The sequence below is a fragment of the Aulostomus chinensis genome, chromosome 20 (genome assembly GCF_037954235.1).
Source record: "Aulostomus chinensis isolate RoL2024-O1b breed Wild chromosome 20, RoL_Achi_v1.0, whole genome shotgun sequence".
Taxonomy (NCBI): Eukaryota; Metazoa; Chordata; class Actinopteri; order Syngnathiformes; family Aulostomidae; genus Aulostomus; species Aulostomus chinensis.
This window is the reverse complement of record NC_141339.1, coordinates 23,458,450-23,483,676: the sequence shown is the minus strand read 5'-3', so window position 1 is coordinate 23,483,676 and position 25,227 is coordinate 23,458,450. Positions and strand designations below refer to the sequence as shown.

Here is a 25,227-nt window from a genome sequence, read left to right as displayed (position 1 = left end):
TACCACATCATGGCCGACCACAGCTGCTTGGTGAGAAGATCGACGTTCTGGTTCTGCTGCTAGAATGTTTCTTGTTTCTGACGATGAAGCGACTAAAAACCACAAAGAGACTATCACGCTGGCGTGCAGGCTGTAGACCCTGATGTCTGACGCAGATTTTGATGTTTGCGTTTGTAGCCGTCAGCGGACGACGCCAAGGACCTGGACGATCGTGCCATCAAAGACAAACTACGTAAAATCCTGAAGAGACTGGGGAAGTTAAAGTGCTCTAAAGAGGTAAACTGTCTGCGCCACAGATGTGGAGCGCCGAGAAGACAAGGCTTTAATGCTCCTGTGGGTTCCAGGGCTGCACGGCTGCCTTCACCAGCATCATGGGCTACGTGTACCACATGAAGAAGTGTGGGAAGGAGGAGTCGGAGCTGGAGAAGATGCTGCTGAATTGCTCGCACTGTGGGAAAGCCTACAAGTCCAAGGCTGGTCTGGAGTACCACCTGAAGTCCGAGCACGCCCCCGTGAGTCATCCAGGTCTTTCAGGTTGACTAAGAACTCAGGTCGGCGGCTTCAAAGCCTGCTCTTTTATTTCCTGTCACCCAGACGGTTCAGAGGACCGAGGGAGACGAAGCTCTTAGGACCCAGAGGGAGGTGAACCCGGAGAGGACAGCCAGCGGCAGGGTGCAGCGGGCCTCGGCGCAGGTGGCCAACTTCCACCTGGCTGAGATTGCTAACAACGACCTGCCCAAAGACTGGCCCAAGAGGAAGTTCCAGTCAGACCTGGTGCCCGATGACAAAAAGGTGAGAGGAAGTGTGCTTGACCTAGAACCACTGGTGCCTTCAGTCTGAGCTCCTGCTGTGGCCTGTTGCGATCCTGACCAAACCGAACCCCACTCAGAAAATAAACCTTTTAAGTGTTTGCTTGTGATCCCGGGAAACAGACATAACAACACTTGAACAACTTTTCAGTACAAATCCCCACTTTTCCATGCGTTCACATTGAAACCATAAACAGAACAAACACCTCCCCCGTGTCTTAGCAGTGAACGAAGCCTGTCAGCGCTCACTTGAGCTGACCTCTGGTTCCTGTCGTCCACCTCAGCTGAAGTACGCGCGGCCAGGCCTGCCGGCCTTCAGCCAGGAGGTTCTGAGGAAGTGGAAGAACGAGGTGAAACTGCAGAGGAAAGTCCAGTGTCCCAACCAGGTAGACGCCGGTGCTCAGGTGTTACAGATGAAAACGGGCTCAGTTTATCCTCCTCTGTCTGATCCTGCAGTGATGAACAGTGCAGGACGTCTCAGTTTATGTCGTCGTTTCAATTCTTTTCCATCTTGGATGAGTTGAGTGTGGTTTTAGTGATAATTCTGCTTTGTGTTTCTGCCTGCTGTGTTTTTTAAATGCTCTTTGAAACCAGAGAAAATGTGGCTGAACTGGTGTGACTGCACCTTTCCAGGGTTGCGGCTCCACCTACACCAGCGTGTCGGGGCTGAAGGCTCATCTGGGACTCTGCACAAGGGTACGTCACCTTTGACCCTTCTCACGAATCCAGAATTTAAATCAAGCGCTATGATGTCTGTTGGAACTGGTGATGGCGCTTCCTCACGCTCTGGTTCCACGGCTCGACTCTGGTTTGGAGTCATTTTGCTCAGCTGGGACGTTCAGACGCCGCTCACCAGCGTTTCAACACCGTTCGTCTCATCCGGCGCCACTGATCCGACCGTCTGAGACATCCTAGAGAATTATGAATGTAACTTTGTTCAGAGTGAGAAGTCCTTGTGTTCAGGTGATTGTCAAGCATCTAAATGAAGGGGAAGTTGAGCTGCTTGTGGTTTTGCTGAGGACCTCTGGTGTAAAAAGCAGCATCAGACGCTCAAATGTAACCATGAAACCCCGTTCTTCTTCTTCAGAGCTCCAGTGTGGACGTTTCTAAATCGCATCTCGGGGCCCAGTAATTAATGACGGTTTGTCATGTGATTGGTTTCCAGGGTGATTTCGAGGCGGGGAAGTATCGATGCCTGATCTGCAATAAAGAGTTTAACTCTGAGAGCGGCGTGAAGTACCACATCAACTCGGTCCACTCACAGGTAACTGCAGCGGCGAGGGTCTTTGTTGCTCTGATGACTTCCTGATCAGTGATCTGAATTCGTGAGACGAGTTACCAGATGTACGATTGAACCACTGAACTGATGTCAGCCACTGTGGGAGGGTCTCTGGTTTGGGGGGTCCTGATCTCTCTGTCCTCTGTCTCCCCCGGCTGATGACGGCCCGACAGGACTGGTTCGTGACCAACAAAAAGGCCTCCAAGAAATTTGAGAAGTTCCTCAAAAACCAGCCCAAGGTGTTTGTCCAGAACGTGGACAAGCAGATTGTGGACCAGTACCACCACCACCATCACCAGCTGCAGCACCACCACCACCATCACCAGCAGCAGCACCACCACCACCACCACCACCAACAACAACTACAACCCCTGCAGCACCCCCTCCAGCCCCTCCATCACCTGCAGCACCAGACCCAGCTCCTCCACCCGCAGCACCAGAACCTCCCTCCACAGTTGGACCCCCAGCTGCAGCAGCCCATGCTCCACTACACCCCCCTGGAGCCGCCGCCCGAGCCCATGTGGGTGGATATGGACAGGAGAGGAGCGGTGCCGGGCCCAGAACACGCCCCCATCGAGATGGAAATGGATGAGAAACCCCGCGTGGACATGAGTGGAGTGGTGGAGGGGAAAAGGCGAGAGAAGTGGGAGAGGGGAGGGGAGAGGGGGAAGCCTGATGGGAAGAGGAAGGATTGCTTCGCCTTGGGAGGTGGCAGAGGCAGCGCTGGCAGCTCGTCCAGTGATTCAGAGGCGGAGCATCAGAGGCAGCTGGACCAGTGGAACCTGAAACGACCAGGAATGATGGAGGCTCACCCCGGCGCCACGAAGCACCAGAGGAACACTTAAGAACCTTCAACACACGAACAGACTCCAACAAACCTCCTCGACTGGGTGAGACGGCCGCGTTCAGGTGAGGACGTCGACTCCTGGAAACCTCAAGCGTCCGTGTGGTTCTAGGAGACCCTGCTAGACTGTTCCTGTCCTGAAGTGGTTGTGATTGTATAACCTGAAGAAGTGTAGTTCTACACCGTTGATCTGTGTTTCTCTGTAACAGCTCTTTTCTTTACAAGCTTTGATGAGCTCGTCTTGTCACGACATTCCCTTAAAGCCTGACTTCCTGACGCGTCTGGGATGACATCATGGACAGGGAGGAACATGAATTTAATCCCTCCAGTGTTGAGTGTGAATGCTATGACTCCAATCAGCAAAACTGGCTGTTGCTGTCACACGGAGCGATTCATCACGCCGGCGTCCGTCCACTGAAGAGCTGGTTTCTGACCGAGCAGCTCGGATGGTTATTATCAGTCCCACGTTCTCGTCTGACAAGTTTCACTGTGATTCCTCCTGTGAATGTGAAAACACGCCGCCTACAGGAGTTCAGCGACACGAAGGATCCACTCAGTCACGAGAGAAATACTCTGAGAGGACAGACGTTTCCCCGGTGACATCATACTGCAGCCGCTCTGCGGTCCCTTAGGGCCTTGATAGAAAAACGCTTCAATTTGGTCCCGTCAGTCGTTTTGACCCAAACTCATGGGAAAACTGGGATAAAGAATAATTGAATCCTCCTTCCAGAGAGGACGCTACAGTTTGGTGATTGATTGACGTGTCGTTCTCTCGCTGAAAAGATTTTGTGCCTCTTGATTTGATCGATATTACGTGATGATGCTGACGCCAGACGTCACTGCGCACCTGACCAGCCTCATTCATGTTGGACCGTCTCTGTTCCTCCCTTTGCCTCCACGAGCAGCATTTTCACTAAATGTAGATCGACAGGTGAACGGATTCCCTGTGGAGGTGCTTCATTTGATCCCAAGACCGGATCACAAACCCACCGTAGCGCCGCCTTGTGAAGAACATAAGAAGCAACTAAAAGTTCATGCGATTACTTGGGACTTTCAACCGACAGCAGTTGGCAAATGTGAGCCCTGGACTCCTTCAGTGTGCTATGATGTTTGACTGTGGGACTCCAGGTTTTACAGTGGTCCATTTTCTTAAAAGAACAACTTTTGGAAAAAGTAATCCTCTTAGCGTAGCACAATGGCTGACAGTGGGTGGGAAGTGTTAGCATCAGGTAGCTCAGGTCCAGGCTAGTTAGCTTAGCACAATGTCCGATAGTGGGTGGGAAGTGTTAGCATCAGCTAGCTCAGGTCCAGGCTAGTCAGCTTAGCACAATAACTGGTGGTGAGTGGGAAGTGCTAGCATCAGCTAGCTCAGGTCCAGGCTAGTTAGCTTAGCCCAATAACTGGTGCTGGGTGGGAAGTGCTAGCATCAGCTAGCTCAGGTCCAGGCTAGTTAGCTTAGCCCAATGTCTGGTAGTGGGTGGAAGTGTTAGCATCAGCTAGCTCAGGTCCAGGATGCTGGTGTGTCCAGCAGGAATCCTCCTCCTCATCATCATCAGTAGCAGCAGTCGCTCTTCTAGTCCTCAACAAACCTTTGGTTCTGGTGACCCAAGTTCCAGTGGAGCTTTGGAGGTGCTGCGTCAAATCACTGCTCCCAGTCAGGAAAGTAGTTTAAGTACAATTTCTTGTAATTTGAAGCTATTTCATAATGAATGTTTTACATAAACCTTGTGTATTTATTGCAGGCAAAGGGCTTTAGGGAGGAGAATTTTTCAGAAGACTTTTGACGAAGGTATGCTAACACTCCCATCCACTGCCATTCATTGTGCTAAGCTAACTAGCGTGAGTCTCAGCTCCCCAACTTAGCACAGAGGAGAGGAGGGTCTCTGGCTTCTTGTCCGGCTCAGGAGGTCGTTTATGGGTGATAGAACAAACCGCGCTGATGTGGTTGGTTCGATGTCTTGTGCGTGTGTTGGGTCACAAACAGACCTTCACATTCAATGTTCCAAGTTGCCCGTTAAACAATCAGAAGGGAAGCTCGTAAGCTCAAGAAACAGGACGTGTTGTTCTCACGAAACATGACTTTATCAACTGGACCAGCTGACTGATGACCTCGGTGCTCCTCTTCCTTCCTCACGCTCCCTCGACAGAGCATGTAGCTTAATGACGGTGTCGTCTGTGTTTGTGTACGTTAATGATTGTCGGCTGTGTTCACTGTTTCAGTACGAAGTTGTTTTTTTACAGATTTTTTAAAGTCTTGTTTTGAATGGATTTGGTTGTGTTTTCGCTGCCATGTGCACTCCTGTTCAATCGATCATCTTCTTGGTGTTCAATCCTCCTCTCGACCAGTTCAGACTGAAGATTCACGACCAGTCACAACTGTGGTGAACTGGCCTGTGTGAGCTCCACCAGAGCCACTAGGGGGTGCTGCCTGCAGCTTAAGTTGCCACTTGCTGCCACTGGAACATTCGCCAGGGAGCTCTCAGCCCTGTCAGCTGGTTCGTTTGTGCTTTTTGCCGATTCATCTCCACCAGAACTGCGACTGGAACGTGAGACTCGCCACCATTCGGTGTCAGGATGCTGCTGAACAGCCGACGGTCAGAACTGACGCGCAGTGAGCCGTCGCTATGGAAACGACACACTGCAACATCCAGTGACGTCAGCATAAACCAGGAGTTGTGAATCGTGAATCTTTGGTCTCAGCCACGGGGTTCTCAAGGAGTGGTCCATGGACTGCCAGCGGGCCTTGGTCTTCCTTTGCAAAATGAAGAACGGCGACGGTTCAGTTTCCAGCTACTTTTCATACAAACTGGCAGAGCAGCACTGACGTTTGAATATAGGACCACGTGTGTCATTTTAATACAAAATAATCATTTTGCGCTCATTTTGAAACTTTTTCCAACTTCATTCCTGATTACGCAAATTTACTTATGTCTTTTTTTTCCATGTTTTTAGTAACAAAAAAAATGGAGTGAATTACTAAAGAATGGGAAAACCGAAAGGAAGACGTATCTCAGTGATGCTGGGTCAGATTTTGCTTTTGTTCAATCAACGCAGCCTTAACCGCTGTGATGAGCGGCGAACGTGGAGGTCCCTCCGTTTGAAGGAATCGTTCATTCTGAATAGAACTTCCTGGGAGAAAAATATTCTGACGAGAGTACCTTTTGTTCTCTGAGCCAGCGATCCTGGTTCTCTCGTGATCCTGGTTCTTGATTCCCATCCTGAGACTTCACAAAGCATCTCTGACTTTTTTCTTTGTTTTTAGTCCCTGAACTCTGTTTTTACCGGTAAAAAAATACAGGAAATTAAAGCTGAACTTTTTCTACAAAAAAAAAAAAAACCCTAACCAAAAAATTCTGCTGTGATAAAACTTGACATTCCCACCCCCGTTAGCATCGGTTCCTCTTCATACCCGAGCGCAAATCTTTGATCCTTCCTTGACCAAAAAATTCTCCCTTTTCTGTCACAAATAACATCAAAGTCAGCGCAGAGCCTGAAACCCGCGTCTGGAGAAACACTGAGAGGTCAATGGGTCATGGACGTGGTTGGCGTTTCCGTGTCCGAACGCTTGCAGCTCTGCTAAATAGCTGCGTCATTTTAGCTCAGTTGCGTCCTAGTTTTTATTCCAGAGGGAGTGGTTTCTCCTGGCCTACGATCGATTCCACAGGACAAACCTTACAGACGGAGTCGTCTACACCTCCGAAAGTGAAGCTTGTTGTCAAAGTTTGGCTCTTTGGTCACTGAAGGCGTCTCAAAGCCTCCTGTCGCCCAGTTGTAACTACAGAGCCGCTGGTCTGGTGCTGTCACCTCCGCCTGCGCAGGCGTCAGCTGAGGACCTCTTCCAGCTAACAAACACGGAACTAAAAGCACTTAATTTCTCTATTTTGTGAGACATCATTTCTATCCAGGTGGAAACTGTCATTGTCTTGAAGAACCTGTGTTTGATGTGTAGTCACGACTTGTTCATAGGAGTTGGGTGCTGCTGTCTGACGGTGCAGGTGGTGTTGCAACAGATGATTAAAGGTTTTATCCATGGTGGTTGTGGGTTCTCTTGGTTCTCTACCAGCAGGGCGACGGATTCATCGGCGTCCCAGCACCTGTCAGTCACCTCCCTGCCTCACTGTCTTGTGTTTTCCAGGACACGTTCATCCACAGGTGGTCCAGCGCCTCAGGCTGGACCTGAACCTCCCTCTGGAGTAGCTCCTGTGCTCAGGCGGGAGGGTCTGTCTCGTCATCTGAGGGTTACCGGCTCCATCCCTGGGGCCTCCAGAGACGATGATGCTGAAGCTGTGTGTGCGAGTGGTTGAATGAGGTCACATGACAGGACCTTAGAGTGCTGTACTGTCATCACTCATCGACAGACAGGGCTCAGGCCGTTGGAAAAGTCCTGGAATTTCAAGGAAACTTGGAAGGGTTTTTGAAAAAGTAATAGCCAAAGACTCCATGGACATTTGCTTCATAGGTTCGAGTGAGTTGAGGAAACCTGTTTTTATCAGTATTTTTCTTGTCAAAAAAAACAGGAGTAAATAACTGGAAATACAATTTGGCAAAACTACCTCTAAACTATCGTAGCATCGCTCTTAGGTTACTTTTCAAACTTGTTACTCCTGAAATACGAGCTTGTTTACCTCTGTTTTTTGTTTTCATTCGATTGACTGTTTTTTCATTTTTCGGTGAAGGGATTTCGGGGCCTGAAGAGGATAAAATAAGCATTATGTTGCAGTCACAACTGACTACGTCATTTGTGCTCCTGCACAATAAAAGCACGCATTAGCAGGTAGGAGACATTATTTTTAATGTAATTATGAATTTATCACAGACAAAAACCAAGAGAACATTTTTTTGTCGAGTTATTGATGAGTTGAATGTAAGCGGGTCTTCTGCTGCCCTGTCCCTGTGAGGTGGGAGGCTGCTCCAGTGGATTGGCGCTGTAGTTCCCCGCTCAGCTGGCAGGCGGCGCTGTGGTCCGCCACGCTTGTACAGTATCATGGCGGACTGATGTAAGCGGAATGAGAGTTTCAGCATCCTGAAGCGGTAGAAACAGCGCGGCTTTTTACCTCCAGGACAAAAGAATCCCGGCCGGTGGTTCAAGTCGGTGGTGCGTCAACGACGTGATCGTCTCCTCCGGTCTCCGTCCCGCTCGTTAGGTTCGGGATTCGATCTCGAGTGGCCAGATCTTAGCTTGTTGGACTCGGTACGAGTCTTCTCAGCCGTCGCCACCGGGGGAGAAGCCCCGGACATCCGCCAGGTGAGTTTTTAAATCTACCAGATTGAGTTTATTTCCTCTCCTTGAAGAAGATTCAAGTTGATGAACGGTCGTGTCGAAACCCCTGAACTCAACTTTCGCCTGTTAGCGTTAGCTGGGTGGTGTTAGCTCGCTAGCACGGAAGGCGATAAGAGTAACTCGGAAAACACGAGTAAAAAACCGACCTAAGCCGATCTTAATGATGTATCACGACTGTGCCGTATGGAAGGGAGGACGTCAACCTGCTGATATGTCAAGTCTTGGTCTAACATGCAGCGACGTAAGGATCGTCACACGGACAATAACGTAAAACTGTTACATTATTGAACGAGGTTTGGTCCCCATATGACAAAGCTATAAAAAAACAATTTCAATTAGAAGAGATTTTACACTCAGGTGGTGTAGTGGTCAGCAATGTAGCCCCCCAGCAAGAAGGATCTAGGATCGAGTCCCGCTTCGAATACTGGGTCTTTCTGTGTGAGCCTGCATGTTCTCCCTGTTCCTGCTGGGTTCTCTCTGGTACTCCAGCTTCCTCCCATAGTCCAAAGACATCAAGAGGGACCAGGTTAATCCAGACTCTAAATTGACCGTAGTCAAAGATGAGTACATGATAAATGTAGTAAGTGTGTGTACAAGCATGGTCCATAATTGAAGGGAAATGTTTGTTTTTCCTGTCCTGGTAGAACCGCAGCCAAGAGCCAGAGTCCACACATGAGGAGACTTCCAAGGACAGAATCAGAGCGCAGAGCTGATGGACGCCCCTGACTCTGGACCAGGTTCATGTCCCGGCTCTCACCAGTGACACCTCACTCCATTCACATGCTGTAGATGATCAGAGTCTCTGAGCTGGCTTGTGTCACTGGAACACGAACCAGCATCGGTCCAAGTCAGAGAGTTGAACGACTCAAATCTTTCTTTTCATTCCCCTGTTTTTGATCATTTCTCTGACGTTTTGTGTTTCAGTCAAGGCACAGACGCGGTTCTGATAATTCAGCAGACAAACTGAATCAAAACTATTCCGTTCCACTTTATTCAAATGATATTTGACGTTCTGTTTGCTTTTAGCAGGTATTTAGACAGCAAAAGTTGTGTATTCATATTTTTCATGAAAGGAGGAAATTATTAGAAAATAAATGTGACCGGGGATCTGTTTGTGTTCTCATGCTCCTGTGGAATAACGGTATCACTCACCTTGCAGGGCAGGAGACGCCATCCAAGCCCACGTGGGATTTAGCGCCCAGCTTAAAAGGGCGTAATCGCAGGAAAAACCCCAAATATTTTGATTATGAAACGAACGAGGCGAATGATGAGTCAGCTGATCAGAAAAAACAAGAAAGAACAAGTCGCAGAGGCGGAGCGGCAGCTTCTCAAACGACACCCAGAAAGAGAGGGAAGAAGGCCGAAGGTGAGGAGCAGGAACCAGTGGATTCGGAACCTCGAGAATCTGATGAAGAAATCCCAGAGAAAAAAAAGAGCCCATTGAGAGCCAAGAGGACCTCTTCGAAAAAGACCCGCGCCAAAAGAGCTCCTGCTCGAAAGACGCCGGCCGCAGCCGGGTCCCTGCCAGCGGGAGAGGGAGGAGCTGGGGATGGAGTGCAGCAGGAGAACGGAACGCCGAAGCCAAAGAGAAAATATGTGAGGAAGCAGGTGGTAAAAGAAGTGGAACCAGAATTAAATTCAGCATGTGAGAAGAACCCAGAGGAGCCGTTGGTAGAACCTGAAGAGGAGGCCACGCCGGGTGGCCGCCGCAGGAGGGGTGCTGCTAAAGCGTGAGTCACATGACCTAGTAAGCCATGTGGAGGAAGAGTTTGTTCTGTGTGTGTGTAACTCGTGCGTGCTGAGTATAAAGGAAGTAGTTCCAGTGTTTATTGCGGTACCACATACCACACACGTTGATTTGTAGTCGAGTCCAGGTGTGCTGCTAACGTTAGCATCAGCCGCTGCCGGGAGCTGCATTTGATGTGTTTTTTTAAACATTCTTCCAGAGCATTAAAGTACCTGCACGCGTTGGCGGAGGAGGAGCTCTGTCACCGCGGTCATGAGCCGAGAGCCGGCAGCGACGTCACCGGCGCAGAATCCCAACCGGACGACGAGCAAAACGCGGCCAAAGGAAGCAAAGGTCCAGCTGCTGACGCGCTTTGACAACACACGCGTGTCCAGTGTCGGCGTTTATATGGTCGACTGTCATTCATCCCCCACCGCTGCCATAGAATTGATGATGTCATAAACTCAGTGTTGTTCTCCAGCAGGTCGTAGAGGCCGGAAGAGGAAACGTCATGACAGTGACCCTGCAGAGGACGAAGACTTTGTGCCCAACATTGAAGAGGAGGAAGCGGAGGAGATGGAGGAGGAGGAGATGGAGGAGGAGGAGGAGGCGGAGGAGGACAGGGAGGAGGACACAGACTCGGACACGGACGCAGACTTGTGGAGCGGAGGAAGAAATCCGGCAGCTTATTACGCCTACACCAACACTGTTAGTACGGTTCTCCCGTGTCTCCCTTCAGTCCCACTCACAGTCGGTCCCATGTTGGCCAGGAGTGCTGGGGTCATTCTGTGTTCTGTGCTGTCAGCAACACCCCAAAGGTTCCGCATGGTTCCTCTAAAACTGCAGAAAACCCTTTTTCATCCAGATCACTCCATCCTTGAGGGTGGTGCTCACTCCATCACATGGCTTCACCCCTGACATCAATGTCCTTAAACGGGTCTTGTCCCCTGCAGGCGGGCTCCAAGGCCAGGGACGCCAATGGACTCCACGTCAGCACCATGAGAACTGTCTGGGACTCCATCGAGACCAACAAGAAGTTGTAAGCAACTGTTTTGTCTGTCTGTCTGTCTGCCTGTCTGCCTGACAGCCACAGAGCCTCTGACAAATACTGTAGGACACGCAGGGCAAAGCCAGTCATTTCAAGTCCACTACTTTTATGAAATGATCTTTTACTGTGCTTTATTCGGTCCTTTACTTGGTATTTTATTACTCTGTTTGGTGTGTGTGTGTGTGTGTGTGTGTGTGTGTGTGTGTGTGTCCGTGTCCTCAGCCGGGAGGAGCACCACAGCAGCTGGGTCTTCCCAGACTGGGTCCCCTCCACCAGCACCTGGCACCCTGTACCACAGAGGTACTTCACCTGTTTGTTGTTAGTAAATTCATTCATTTCTATTAAGTAAGGAGGTTTGTCAAAGTCCTACGATGACCAAGCCTCCAGTTGGAGTGTTTTTAAAAAGAAATTAAAGGACTTTTCCATTTATGTCCTCATTTATAGACCCTCCTCCAGGGAGCTGAGACTCACGCTAAGCTAAGCTAAGCTAAGCTAAGCTAAGCTAAGCGAAGCTAAGCTAACTAGTGTGAGTCCCAGCTCCCTGGAGGAGGGTCTCTGTCTCCTTGTCTGACTCTGGGGAAGATGGACAATAAGAGGACAACCGGTCGAAGGCTCAACGTTTCTCCTAGAGTTGATCCTTCTTTGTCAATGAAAATGTAAATAATTTTGCACGTTTCAGGTTCCGTCCTGTGACCTCATCATTTCCAGCTGGGGCTTCTGTCTGAGTTGGTCAATGATTTGTGTCCCAGTTGTTATTCACACGTTTATGTGGGATGTGTCTCAGTGAAACGAGAGGCGTGTGTGTCTGGTGTCGTCCTCAGTGACGTGGAGGAATATCTACCTCAGGAGCTTCAATCAGCTGCTTTCAGAGTGTCCAGAGAAGGACTCAGCAACCAGGAGACGACCCTGCAACGACTTCAGCGGTGAGAGAAGTGAAGCCAAGCAAATGGCAGTGGAGAGCAAAGAGAGAAATCTGGAGAAATCCAACGTGATTTGTGCTGTGTACCTGACCAGGTTCGACGTGGTGCCTGCTCATCCGGATCGCTGGGACATGGTCCTGTTTGCAGGCGGGCCGGTCTGGACCACGGAGTGGTGCCCTACACCTGATGGTGCTCCGGCCACTCAGTACCTGGCTCTGGCCTGCCATCGAGGGATGGACGACCAGCACTACGTCCACAAAACCTACGGCGGACCTGGACTGGTGCAGCTGTGGGACTTGGGCAAGCTGGAGTACAACAGCAGGTGCAGATGGCGAGTCGGCTGACAGGCCTTTGTTTTGGTCTCTCCGTCTACCTTCCATGTCCTTCGTTTCATTCCACTCGTCTCTCTCTGCAGTCCAGACTCGCAGCCCCGCTTGGCGTACGGCTTGGCCCAGGACAAAGGCTTCGTCTGGCATCTGCGGTGGTGTCCGGCGGGAGGCTGGGAGCTGCCCAGCTGCAGCAGAAAGGTAGCAGGACTCCCCGGCTGGAGTAGCTGGCGCTGTGTTCTGAAGGTGTGACTCTGACCACGCTCATGCTCTCACCCCCCCGAAGGCCCCCTTCCTGCCCAGGCTGGGTCTCCTGGCCGTCGCCACCTCCACCGGTGTGGTCACCATTTACAGCCTTCCCCACCCTGACGCCCTGCACGCCAGCCACCGGCGGCCCGGCTCTGGTGAGACTGACACCCCAAACCTCTGCTGAAAAACCAGATGTTGGCAGATGTTTCCGGTCATGTCTTTTGACAGCTTATGATTTGCAGTTTGCGCTTTTTCCTGCTTGCACTCGTCTTGTTTTTCATTAACACCTTTTCTCTGGACACCTTCAGGCCGAACTTCTGAAATTTGGGCTCAAACATCGACTGGGATTCATTGTTTGTTTGTTTGTTGGGGAGAACTTGAAGTGACCTCACGGATGTGAGGGAGATTACTGCTTATTGTAGCGTGTCAAGTTTCCCGTGAGCATCTGCAACCTACCTACAGTAGACGATGACGCACCTGAGTCAAGGTTGCTGCTTCGCTCTGTGAGGGAGTGAGATTCCTGATGCTGCAGTGTCTCCTGTGTACACCAGAGGGCGGTGTTGTCTTTCCCGTGAAGACTGAGGACTGCGGTACATCGGGCCGCTAACTGAGAAAATGCATGTGATTAAGGCGCGTGCGCACACACGTCCTTGTACTTCTATATTTGTGAGGACTTTCATTGACGTGATACATTCCCTCGCCCCTCACCCTAAACCTAACCATCTCAGCCGACTGCCTGATCCTAACCTTGACCCTAAACCTGATTCTAACCTCTGACCTTCAAACGGCCCTTTGAAGATGTGAGGACCGGCTAAAATGTCCTCACTTTCCAAAAATGTCCTCACTCTGTTGGTTAAATACGTATTGTAGTCCTCAATATGTAGCAAGTACAAGAACACACACACACACACACAGAGTGTCTTGATGGGCTCTCCAGGTGTGTGATGACATCCTGACTTTATTGATGGGGGTCCTGTGTCCTGTGGTCCGGTCCCTTCACACCACCACGTCGGTTGCCTGCAGTTCTCAGCTGATAGAAAACTGCACAAACCAGTATAGTGGCGGACCATCGCGCTCACATCCACCGCACACAGAAACACGGCTCTGTCTGCATCGGTGTGTGTGTTCGTGCTCGTTTGTCAGTCTGTGTTATGACGCCAACCTGATCTGGTAAAGTCCTGCGCCCGTCTCAGATTGTGGTATTTCCCCCCCAAGTAGAAGCTCAAATGGTAGAAAGCAGCCTGTTCAGGGTTGTCACGTGTAACACGGCTGGTCTGTGGCCCAGAGGACAGAGCTCGCGTCACGCTGAACGCCCCGCCCACTGAAGGGCTCTCCCAGCTGAAGCACAGCCATCAAGGAGAACAAGTGGTGGATCAGGTGTTGATGTGACTTCAGCGTCCATCTGCGTTCAACCCAGAGCTGAAACGCTGAATACTGCAAGTTAAAAAGATTGAAAACATCAGAGGCCACCTCGTCTCTGGAGCCGTAGATATTAGCTGCTGAAGGCTAAACGTCCTCATACTAAGATCGTCTTCTCTCTGTTTTAACAGCAAACTTGTCCTCAGTTATTCCAGACGGCACAGGGGCTCCCGTTTGAAGCACCAGCTTCCTGGTTGGTTAGCTGTATGTTAGCAGGCTAATGTAGGAGCTTGACTTTTTACAGATCAGTGGCAAAGCACTGGTGGCATGCGTGTGCATACGAGGTGTCAGACTCTCACGGTCCTCACGTAGCCTGCTGCCGCCTCGCGTTAATGCCGCTATCCAGCACTTCCCTCCCTCCGTTCTGAGTTCTTGAGCCTGCTGGTAGTTCCTCCCCCCACACAGCAGCTTTCAGACATGTTCCAGTTCTTTGCTAGCATGTGGACCCTAAGAGACCTGCACACGATACGCAGTTAAGGGCCCCCCCCCCCCCCCGTTACATACATTCTTCTTCATTAACTTGGTAAAATCGGTCAGCTTTTCCATTATTTGGTCCAACGCCGGATGAATTCACACCAGTAGGAAGCAGAACAGAGCAGCAGCAGTTTGATTTAAGAGCACCGTCATGGAGGAACTCATGCAGGTCGTTCACGTGCTACTGTTCTAATGAAGTACTTCATACTGGCCAGCTGCACGTATGTACTCCACTGTACTACACTTGGCTTGGTTTGGTCATTAGGAGTAAAGTCCAGTGCCGCAGTTGGAATTTAAAGCTTGACATTTCTCCTCGTTTCATGGCGTGGAGTTTCCATTTTACTCTGCTGTTACGGGTCATTGGGTTCCTGACTCCATCGCCCCCCCCGTGTCCACACATGGGTTATGGTTATGGGTTCACAAGGTTGTACAGCAGTGCCATTTAAAGATGCTCACGACCACTGAGGGAAAGCTGGGAATGTCTTCCTCCAGTCGAAGCACTTCTGAGATTTTTGAAGGGTTTCTCTTTCCTCACAAGCTTTCGTTGCTAACCTCGTGCGTGTCTGTCCCTGGGTGGGCTGTGAGCTCTGAGCCGCAGCTCGGTTTTGTCTGCAGCTTTTTGTTTTGGTGAAGCAGGGTGTTAATCTAAAATGTTAGATCAAAAGTGAATGCTCAAACCGCGTGAATGTGACATGAATATTTGGAACGCTCAGTTGAGCAAGCTAACCCCTGCAGGTCACAGAGACGTTTTCTGGTGCTTGTTCAGGCGCAAGCCTGGGCGACCAGGGTGGAGTCGTGAGATGGGATTTTGAATTGATTACATTCAAGATTAGAGTAAGAGAATAAGAATGTTGACCTGGTCCCAGTCTGAGCATTAGACAGTACCCCGGTATCCGTTTGCTCCAGAGAGAAACGACTGAGTACCACAGCGACCCTCATCCAGCATCCTCTGAGTACAAGTTTGTACTCCGAGAGGGTTAGGGTCAGTCCATCCATCCATCGTCATCTTCCTCTTATTCCTTACTAGTAAGGGTCGCGGGGGGTGGAGCCTATCCCACGGGCGAGAGGCGGGGTTCACCCTGGACAGGTCGCCAGTCCATCACAGGGCCAACACATAGAGACAGACAACCATTCACACTCACATTCACACCTACGGTCAATTTAGAGTCTGGATTAACCTGGTCCCTCTTGATGTCTTTGGACTGTGGAGGAAGCTGGAGTACCAGAGAGAACCCAGCAGGAACAGGGAGAACATGGAGACTCACACAGAAAGATCCCGCGCTCGAGCCGGGACTCGAACCCGAAACCTTCTTGCTGTGAGGCCACAGTGCTGACCACTGCACCACCGTGCAGCCTGGTTAGGGTTAGTCAAGTTGTTAATTTTTCCCCGCAGAAAGAAGCGTCCTCGCAATAACAAGGTTCCTGTTAGCGGAGTTATTCCCGGAACGTTCCGGTAGACAAACATCTGACGATGCAGGCAGCTTGTCGGGACCTTCAGGACCAGGAGCTGCTGCAGAGCAGATGATCCGACGTGAGAGCAGGCGATTTCTGTGTGGTATCAGCTGAGAGGGTTAAAGGTGAAATTGGGTTGGTTTCAACATGGCGTCGATCTCTCTCTCTCTCGCTCGCTCGCTCCCCACGCCAGATAATTATAGATGGCTTCAGCCCCTCCAGTCGGCAGAATGAATGAGTGGGTGAATGAGACGAGGAGGAAGCAGAAGAATTGGAGGGTGGGGGAGTCGGAGGTGTAGGGGAGGGACGCTCAGGAAGAAAAAAAAACACAAAAGAGAGAGCGAGTGATGGCGCGGTGTAATTTACAGCGCCGCTCTCCATCAGACAAGGATCTGTAATTGAAATGACAAAGAAGATGCATCGCCGGGCCGGTTGTTAGTGTTGGGAGCTATGAATTTTGGGCCTGGTAGCTGACACTTTGTTTCCCTACGCTGTCAATCATCCTGGAATGGGGGGGGTGTCACGTGGAGGTTCAAGTGCTTTTTTGTGTGTTGTACTTTTATTCAGTCAGAGTACAACGTCCCATCAGTCCTCTGTTTAGTGGTCATGTTTTTATTAATACAGGAGCATTCTGGGATTTTTCAGCAGGGGCCTTGTTTCCCTTTGGTTCTCTGGTCCAAACGGACCCTGAACCTCATTCATGCTTTCACATCCGGACCGGCGGGACGGTGGCCGTCTCACCCTGACCCCTCACCTGACTCACACCGGGTGTTGACTTCCTGCTGGGGTTCACCCCAGGTCTTTTCTTCGGACTTTGATTTAAGGAGTCTGGTCAAAACAAACAAACAAACAAAGCAAATGCTGGTGAGTGTTGAGTGCGGTGAGGTTGGATTGATGGGGGGGCAGGAGTGAGGAGGACTCTATTGATCCGGAGGGAGAGGGGACGTGATGATGTGGAACCGTCCGACTCCCTGTTTTTGCATCTGCAGTGACTGTCAAGGCAGGACAGAACGACTTCTTAAGTGGTTCTTAGCAGCCAGTAATTTCTCACCTAGCAGGGGCGGGGCCCGGGACAGACGGCGATGCGGACCGGTCCATCAGTTTGTGTCGGACCGTTGCCCGGCAACCCTCGGAGGGATTCCTGGGTAACTTAAATCGCTGCTACCTGACGCAGAGTTTTGGCAGCAGGATCCAATTTGGCCTTCCAAGGATTTTCACAGTCAGTCAGACATCAAGGTGGCGCTCGTGAGTTCAAAGGTCACAGCTATGATAACACAGTCAAGCACAACAACGGTGCGGATCCCACACCAAGTACTAACAGAAGTACTCATCCTGTATGTTGATGCTCATCTTAGAAATTCCGTCAGTACACAGTTCATACAAGTATTTTTGTAGTTGGAGTGAAACCAGGACTGTAAAAGTTGCCTGGAGGCCTCACCCTTCAGATCAGGTCTGCGTCAGGGTGTCGTTACTTCTGCTGCGTTTGTCGTGGTCAAATCTGAGCTCCAAGCTGTCCTCACTTCCTGGAGGCGGCTGTGGCCTCACGCCGTCTCCGCTGCGTTTTGAGTGTCTGTGGCTCCCAGCTGGGTGTGGTTTGAGATGAAGGTATGAACATGTGAAGAACGTGTCCGCCCTGGCGACTGTGACTCTACTAAGTGCGCTCATGTCTGACCTCACAGGGGAAGCCGGCTGGAGTCCAGGTGTATACAAGGTGGGTTTGTCCCTCAGACCTCCTCACATTCACGTGTCTCTCCGGTTTCATGCTGAATGCATTCTGAGCGTTCGTGTGTTGGTTCCTTGCTCGTGTTCCACGCAGGCTGAAGGAGTTCTAACGCTGAAACTGGGTTCCTTAAAATCCCCTCGCCATGAACAGAGCGGACAGGTCCTGTCCATGGATTGGCTGCCTGAGAAACCCCACAATGTCATCGCTGTCGGCTTCTATGATGGTAGGAATGGATTTATGCGCCGCTTTCTTGATCATTTGTGAGTCGTTTTGAGTCCTTGTCACCAATGATTACAAACATCTGACTTTTGAAACGTTTTCCCCGTCTGTGTGACGCTCCACCTCCCTGGTCAGGCGTCGTGGGTCTGTGGGATCTGTCCACTAAATCTGCGCTGCTCCGAGTGCGAGAGTCACACGAGTCGCCGGAGTCACTGAGCCTGCTGCCGTACCGCTGCTTCCTGGCTCACGGCCACGCTGTCCGGGCCCTGGCTTTCTGTCCCGCCAACAGGTACATCATCTGCTTCATCTGCTACCCGTGTCGGGCGCTCTGACCCGGGTTCACCTCCAGCACGGTTTCATTAAGTGCTCGGCTCACCCTCACTGGGGGTCAAGACGCTGATACGCTACAGGATGAAGCGCCTCCAGTGCAGGCGGAGAAAAACCCAGCAGACTGAAGGAAGTCGAATCCCGTGTGCTTGTTTATGTTCTTCTGGCTCGTTCGGTTTCTTCTCCTTCTTAGTTTGGCAGTTTTATTCACAGGCAATTAAGAAGGCTGGTTTAAATGCAGCTCTGGTTCTTGCAGGACAGTAAATTTTGAAGGTGGAGGGTAGAGAAGCTCTCGCTCTGGAGTTTTTGGCCCCTAATTCAGGATGTGGGCTCTGAGATCAGGCAGGCAGCCGGGTCCTCTCTGGTGACCCCTCTATCTCCCTGCTACTCACCGTTCAGGATCCTCCAGGCCGCGTCCACTCTGGGCTCACATCACCTCCATCATCCCTGGATTACTCGTAATCTCTGGATTCCAGGCAGGAATATTTGTGAAGGTTCCAGCCTTCAGAGAACCTGCTGCTGGATTACTGAAGGAGGAAAACGACTCAGTCGAGACTGAGAAGTGTTTTGATGCTGGTTCCTTTCGTGGTTCTTTCTCTACTTTGAATCTTTACTCCGTTTCAGTGGATTTTAGGCCCCTGACTTCTTGGTCGACCCTCTGGTTCAGTGTACCATCATCCATCCTGTCACCAGCCATCACACAAAGGAATGGCGGCACGTTCTCAGGCGCCAGGTTGGAGGCCTCTCAACTATCAGATGGTCATTCTAGTTTATGTTGTTGTCCAGTTGTCCCTGAAGCTCAGCCGAACCCTGAAAAACCAAGTCCAGCTCTGTGAAAGCTGTTAGGTTCAGGTTCAGGTCCCTGTCAGGGAAGTGAGGAGAATCTCCATCATAAAAGGTCATAGCTCAACGTCTTGCACGAAGCCTCGAAGGGAGTCTCGGTCTCTCTGCTCCATTACTCAGCTGATGTATGCGAGGATGAGGAGAAGATGGAGGCTCATTCACATCACCTGTCTGACAGCGCCGACTCTCGGCGGGTGAAACAATATCCTCCGCCGAAATAGGGTTTTTATGAATGTGTGCCGTTGGACAGTGTGTGCTCCAGCTCTCAGGTTGAGGACCGTCTAGGTCGCTCCTCGTGGCGACCTGCCACCTGGTGAGAATGAATCAGTGTTGTCATCTTCGAAAAAGCTGACAAACCACTTTTAAAAACATCAATATGTCTGTCACATGATGTTAATGGTCTCAGAGGCGTCGTTCTACCTGTCATATGGGAACCGTTCCAGGAGAAGTGCTGAGAAACTGCTTTTGAGAACATCGGTTCACCCTGGACCTCGCGCACTCTAACCTGTCAGTCACGAGCCGCGGTCCAATAGGAAATCATCAGTTCGTCCTCGTGGACGTTTGTGGTGAGTTTGAGGAACTGGTGTGACTGGTAGACGGCGAGCGTGAATAACAGGCAGAGTCTCCCAGAGAGCGTCGCCCTCTCTGGGGAGGACACGCTCATCTCGTCTGGATCACCGACTTTCACTTACGCAGTCCTGGTGGAGGGGATAAAACCGCCCCCCTCCCCCTCCGGTCCCCTCCTGGACGCTCTGACATGGCGCGTCCTCATCTGGCCTGCAGCTGATAGCGCCGTCAGATCAGACCAGTCGAGTGGTGCGTTAGAAGTAAATTCATTTTTAAAATTTTGTCTTGGAAAGTATTAAGAGTGACCTTGGTAGGAAAAAACCTGGTGTGACTGGATGTGATGTGGTGAGTCACTGCAACTCTCCCTCTGTCAGGTACCTGCTGGTGACGGCAGGAGAAGACCGCTACATGAAGACGTGGGACCTGAGGAGGCTCTACGAACCGATCACTGTCCACAAACGCAACCTTACCAATGAGATCTGCTGGCCCTTGAATGCACCGGGCCTCATGTGGGCCCAAGAGTCCACCTACGCAGCGTAAGATAGTTCCTGTTTCCTGCCACGAGTGAGGTGACTCTCTCCCGCTGTCTGGCGTTGTGACAGCAGGCGGCTCCGGGCTGCGGTAAAAGCGTGTGGTGTAACCCTGAAGACACTCTAGAACAAGGAAATATCAGCCCTCAGTTTAGTCTCCCAGACAGGAAGCCTGACGGCGGCGTGTTCCTCTTTGTTCTCGACATCTCTTTTGCACCTCATGACAATAATTTCATTTGCATGTCTGTGTGATTGACAGCCGCTCCTTTGAGCTGCTTCGCTAAAACCCCCCCCCACCCACCCCCCCCCGCTGGTGATCTGACTGAGTCTGTCTGTGGTTTCTGACCTGCCTAGCAACAGCTCCCACGGGATCCACTTCACCGACCACTACATGCGCACCTACTTCGCCGGTCCGAGGACCAGCACCATGTGGGTGAGTGCGGAGGTGTTGAAGTCTTGTTGTCTGTGTGGTGAGCAGGTTTATACCAAACAGATGTATTATATAAATGCCCCCCCCCCTTCAGTACCTTGGGATTCGTTGAATGTTTCACTTTATTGTCCTGCCTTGATTGCTTCTTGTTTCAGTGCTGAAGCCGACGCTTCCATACTTCCTTCATTTAAACTTCTGTTTTACCAAAAGACTTCCCAACGTTTCAGTGTTTTTTTGACTGAAAGGATGGAAATATCTCAATGCGAACTGGCCTTTTTCCGTTTTCTCCCAGTCATTGTCTTACTCTGATTGGCTGAACTGCTTGGTGACATCAGACGTCCTGGGCGAGGTGATTCTCTTCCTGTTGCCCCAGATATGCTTCGGTCCTCAGTACATCAAACGCACGATCGAGAGACGCTTTGTAAGATTCCTGTTCTTTCTTTCTTTTCTCCTTGATGGAATTATTGTTAACTTCCTGTTGGAAAAATGTGTTTACTTTGAAAGTTTCAGAATTTGATTTCCTGACAGTGAAGCTGTTGTGATCGTTTCTCCAGCAGCTAACGGTCTCTAACCAGGTGACATCACTGTGTTTCCAGCCCATCTACTTCACGTCTCTGGTGCCGTACGAAGAACCTGACGGGGAGACTGAAGGAGTGGAGGAGGAGAGAGGAGACGCTGTGGGGGAGCGGGAAGGAGCAGGTGCTGCTTCTGAAGGAGGGAACGAGGAAAACTGGGAGAGTGGAGGAGACAGAGGGGGAGGTGGGACGGGTGGAGACCACCTGCTGCCGTTCCAAACGTACAAAGAGGCTGTGAAGAGATACTACCTTCAGCATGAAGACAACGACTGGGTGAGTGTGGGAAGTGTCTGTCGCTGGGTGGTTCCGTCTGTCGCTGGGTGGTTCCGTCTGTCGCTGGGTGGTTCCGTCTGTCGCTGGGCGGCTCGTCTGTCGCTGGGCGGTCCGTCTGTCGCTGGGCGGCTCGTCTGTCGCTGGGCGGTCCGTCTGTCGCTGGGCGGTCTGAGTGTAGCACTTTGTGTTTGCGCCGCCATGAGAGAACCTCAAACAATATTCTGACAAAAACTTCAACCCCCCCCTGGGAGCTTCACACACAAGTGCCTCCCACATCTCCGAGGTCCCTCACGCCGGGGTCAACCTGATCTAAAGATCACACACACTGGCCACACCTCTGATGACCTCACAGGAAGTCATCCCACCATATGTAGCTCAGGCAGCCCCCCCCCCCCCCCACCCCACTGGCCTGGTCTAGAACCGGGGTCCAGTGAGCTTGTTGGCCTGACAGCCAGAGTGAATATTCATCCATGGTGACGGCGCTCGGTCACAAACGTGTCGCACTGTGGTAACGATATTAACTTCCTCTGACTTCCAGCGGACCTTGGCGAACAGCGAGAAGCGACCGATGTGGAAACGCATGAAGAGCACGGAGGCGAAGACGAAGATTAACTTGGATGAGATGCCTTTGGCTGCGCTTCATACCGTGAGCACACACACGCACGCACACACGTGCGCAGGCACACACACACGCACGTGCGCACGCACACACACGCACGTGCGCGTGGGAAGAGAAGGAGCTGAGCTGAGTGGCAGTGGCAGACCCTCCTCCTCTGATGGGCGGCTGTAAAGACGGCTGAATGTAATGATGTGTAAAATGAGAAAAATGTCGCCTTCAGTGGGAGGAGGGAGGGAGATGGAGAGCAGCCATTCGAGGGTTTGATGTGTTTAATTTTAAGAGCGCCTCAGCGGGAGAGGACCCCCCCCCCCGGCCCTCTGGGACCAGATGATGGACGGCCACTTCATGCCAGCATCTCAAAAACAGAACACCAGCGGGTCTTTTACGGGCTTTTTTGTCCGAGTGCGATGAGTGATTAGAGAGAAGAAGAGGAAGGGTAGAAGATGGAGCTGAGCGAGGGGATTGCTAGTGATGGGGGGCGGATGGAGCTTCAGCTGAGTCACGACAGAGCAGAACCTGCTCCTGACATCTAATAAGAGATAACGGAACAACTGACAGGTTCGGGGGGAACCGGAGGAGAGAGCAGAGACGCAAACAACTGCTCACAGTCAGCCCTTGAAATGAGTTGTTTCCATGGAAACCATCATTGCCTCCAAAGACGATTTAATTTTTTAACGTGTTCTCTTGCGTTGTCACACCTTCATGAGATAATGAACTTTATTGGGTCAGGAAAGGTCGCTGATGTCCTTCTCAGTGTTGACCTGCAGTGAGACAAGAACACAAACATCATGATATCTCATTTGGGTGAGGACCTACTAGATGTCCCTGAAGGAAGTCCCCCCTGACCGCCATCTTCCTGTCCTCAGGTGCGCTTCAGCCCCAACATGAGCTGCCACATGTGGGTGGCGTCGGGTGGCCACACGGGCCTGGTGAGGCTCAACTGTCTGAGGAGCATGAACAGCGCTCACGTCAAGACCATGATCAGCGAGAACCAGGCCCAGTTCAGTGCCCTGTACGCTCCAGCAGACCAGGAGGAGGCGGAGTCTGACCAGCGATAGCAGGAGGTCACTGTGAGGTCAGCAGACACAACGGGAAAGAACTTGATGTTATTTGGACGTCTGGTAGTTTCAGGGGCGTTGGTAAGAACCTCTGAGTTCTGGTGGCATCTCACTTCGTTTAGCTTGGAGTCCCTTAAGAGGTTTGGTTCGGATCATCAGAGAGAGGAAGAACGGCCCTCAAGCAAGACAGCGTGCAGTCCATCACGCCAGGGCTTCCATGAGCCTCATCTACAGACTCTGAAGGTGGAACAACAGAATTAATTCAGGTTCCAGCTTGCTGAGTCTGGGATGGAGTGTTCTCATGTGCCACTGATGGGTTATCATAGTAAAAGTACTGTGGAACAAGTGGGCTGTGTTACGTTCAAAGGCGTTCCTAATATTTTGTGTCATCTGATCCTGGAGTGGGAGGAGCAGACGATTCGCCACAACCTTCCTGAAGAAGAAGGTCAAAGTAGAAGTGTCAGTTTCAGTTCTGTGGAGGCGGAGCCGCAGCGTCGTTCCCTCGTGTGGCTGTGAGGACATCCACAGACGATTCCTTCATTCAAGTCAGCGCCTGATGCTGCTCCCGAACATTCCGTTCTCGTGTGTGTGGGTGTCTGATGGGGTTGCTAGCAAGTCAGGCTAGCAAGCTGTAGCACTTCTTACCTTTCATGGTCGGTAGATTTGATTCACCGCCAAGGTTTTTCCGCCGGAGCGGCAGCTCTACGTGTCACTGGTGTCGTGTGCGAGGCGTCCCATCCCTCAGCCCTCCGTCTGTGTCGGCGCACCGTCACAACTCTGGCGCGTCAATCGTAGAATTGTGGCGATCTTAAAAGCCACCTGTGCAGCGCGTCAGCGGGGCGGTGACCCGCCGTCGTAGGCAGGTTCGTGTGCGTGACATTCGTTTTCCTCAACAACTCAGGCTGAACTGCAGGGAAATACTTGAATATCGTCGCTGCTGCTGGACGTTTCTCTTCCTTTACCCGTTGACTTCATTCACCGTGTTTTACTTCCTCTGTTTTTAAAAGTTTTAACAGCAGCAGCAACTTAATTTATTATTCCGTTTCTGCAGGCGCAACAATTTCTGTTTTTTAAAGATGATCACATTTATTTTTCCTCTAAGTTCAATTAGGGGTTTGGAGTAAATGTTTACTGTCATGATGACGAGCAAACGTCTGGTCGTTAGTAATGGATTACTGGCAATATTGTTGTTCACTTGTTTATCATAAAGATGGTTCATAAACCATCAGATCGGGTCTGCACCACCTTCCTGTTTCACTTGGTTTCTGAAACGTTGATTCTAATAATAAAATGGACTGAAACACAAAGTCGACTCCGAAGGTTCGTTCTCGAAGTAGAAGAAGAAGAAGAATTGGTTCATGGTTCATTCATCAAGCATCAGTGCATCTCTTCCTCTCTCTCTCTCTCTCTCTCTCTCTCTCTCTCTCTCTCTCTCTCTCTCTCTCTCTCACACACACACACACAGCATGTCTGACGGAGGTTCTAGAGTTCTCCAGCTGAATAGAGCGATGCTGGCCGGAGTCCTGGAACCAGGATGTAAGTTCTCTTCATTGAGCGTCGGTTTCTCTCGTCTCAGTCACTGAGTTTTTGTTTCAGTGACTGAAATCGGTTCTGTGGTCAACATATTAAAGTTTTATTCCACCAGCTGAACTTTGACTGGTTCAGTCCGCGTGACACACCTCAGGATTGTGGGTAGTGTAGTCGCTCTCAGCAGATCTCAAACCCTGTTTTGACTTGGAACACGGTCGATGTCCCAGGAGGGAGCAGGATTTTCCCCTCCAGAACCAAGGTGGAGTTCGACAGGAGACCTCGCCTGGAGCGACCCGGGTCTCCTCCCCTGTCGTCTGCGCAGGACTACACAATGTTTTGTACGATTATCTGTTGTTAATCTCCAGCAGCAGCAGTTGGAGGCTCCCGGTTCCTGAGTTCCTTGTGAATTCAAGACATCTTGGCGTGAGTACTTGATCAACACCTGATGTATTTGGGGTCGGGTGTCACGTCAACAATCGCGATGGACGGCTTTTTCCCCCCACGACTGAGACGGGAGCTTCGCTGAGTACCAACGTCGGCGGAACCCCGGGGAGGTTCCAGTGAGCTCTGCAGACTCATCCAGCCTCGTCCTGCCCTCCTTTGATTTCACTTTACAAAAAAGCCTCATTCCACTCAAACGAAATATAAAACATCACAAGTGTGACGAGTGGGTTTATGCAGTTTCACATGGACGACTGTTTACAGA

The 25,227-nt window shown here is 51.0% G+C and overlaps 2 protein-coding genes across 10 annotated transcripts in view; both read left to right on the top strand.

The window, feature by feature from the left end:
• znf512 (zinc finger protein 512) overlaps nucleotides 1-6,959 on the top strand; it is a 24,469-nt gene extending 17,510 nt beyond the window's left edge. For all 7 annotated transcript variants that reach the window (XM_086188949.1, XM_086188952.1, XM_086188950.1 and 4 more), the window contains 8 exons: nucleotides 1-30; nucleotides 178-276; nucleotides 345-512; nucleotides 595-792; nucleotides 1,094-1,195; nucleotides 1,443-1,505; nucleotides 1,975-2,073; nucleotides 2,262-6,959. The exon at nucleotides 1-30 is cut by the window's left edge and continues 57 nt beyond it. In XM_086188949.1, the coding sequence (XP_086045075.1) occupies nucleotides 1-30; nucleotides 178-276; nucleotides 345-512; nucleotides 595-792; nucleotides 1,094-1,195; nucleotides 1,443-1,505; nucleotides 1,975-2,073; nucleotides 2,262-2,933 (1,431 nt within the window). In that variant the 3' untranslated portion in view covers nucleotides 2,934-6,959. The remainder of the gene's footprint in view (nucleotides 31-177; nucleotides 277-344; nucleotides 513-594; nucleotides 793-1,093; nucleotides 1,196-1,442; nucleotides 1,506-1,974; nucleotides 2,074-2,261) is intronic.
• Nucleotides 6,960-7,864: 905 nt separating this feature from the next.
• gtf3c2 (general transcription factor IIIC, polypeptide 2, beta) lies at nucleotides 7,865-24,292 on the top strand. 3 transcript variants are annotated; one of them, XM_086189969.1, is made up of 20 exons: nucleotides 7,865-8,177; nucleotides 8,858-8,950; nucleotides 9,373-9,943; nucleotides 10,160-10,293; nucleotides 10,421-10,647; nucleotides 10,893-10,978; nucleotides 11,210-11,287; nucleotides 11,809-11,910; nucleotides 12,002-12,229; nucleotides 12,323-12,434; nucleotides 12,520-12,637; nucleotides 17,507-17,538; nucleotides 17,644-17,773; nucleotides 17,905-18,058; nucleotides 19,881-20,042; nucleotides 20,397-20,469; nucleotides 20,759-20,887; nucleotides 21,063-21,314; nucleotides 21,853-21,960; nucleotides 22,800-24,292. In XM_086189969.1, the coding sequence occupies exons 2-20, from the start codon at nucleotides 8,926-8,928 to the stop codon at nucleotides 22,989-22,991; spliced, it is 2,913 nt and encodes a 970-aa protein (XP_086046095.1). In that variant the 5' UTR covers nucleotides 7,865-8,177; nucleotides 8,858-8,925; the 3' UTR covers nucleotides 22,992-24,292. The 3 variants fall into 3 exon arrangements, with proteins under 3 accessions (XP_086046095.1, XP_086046093.1, XP_086046094.1); XM_086189967.1 differs by having other exon boundaries at nucleotides 7,866-8,177; nucleotides 20,391-20,469; XM_086189968.1 differs by having other exon boundaries at nucleotides 7,867-8,177; nucleotides 10,424-10,647; nucleotides 20,391-20,469.
• The last annotated feature ends 935 nt before the right edge of the window (nucleotides 24,293-25,227 follow it).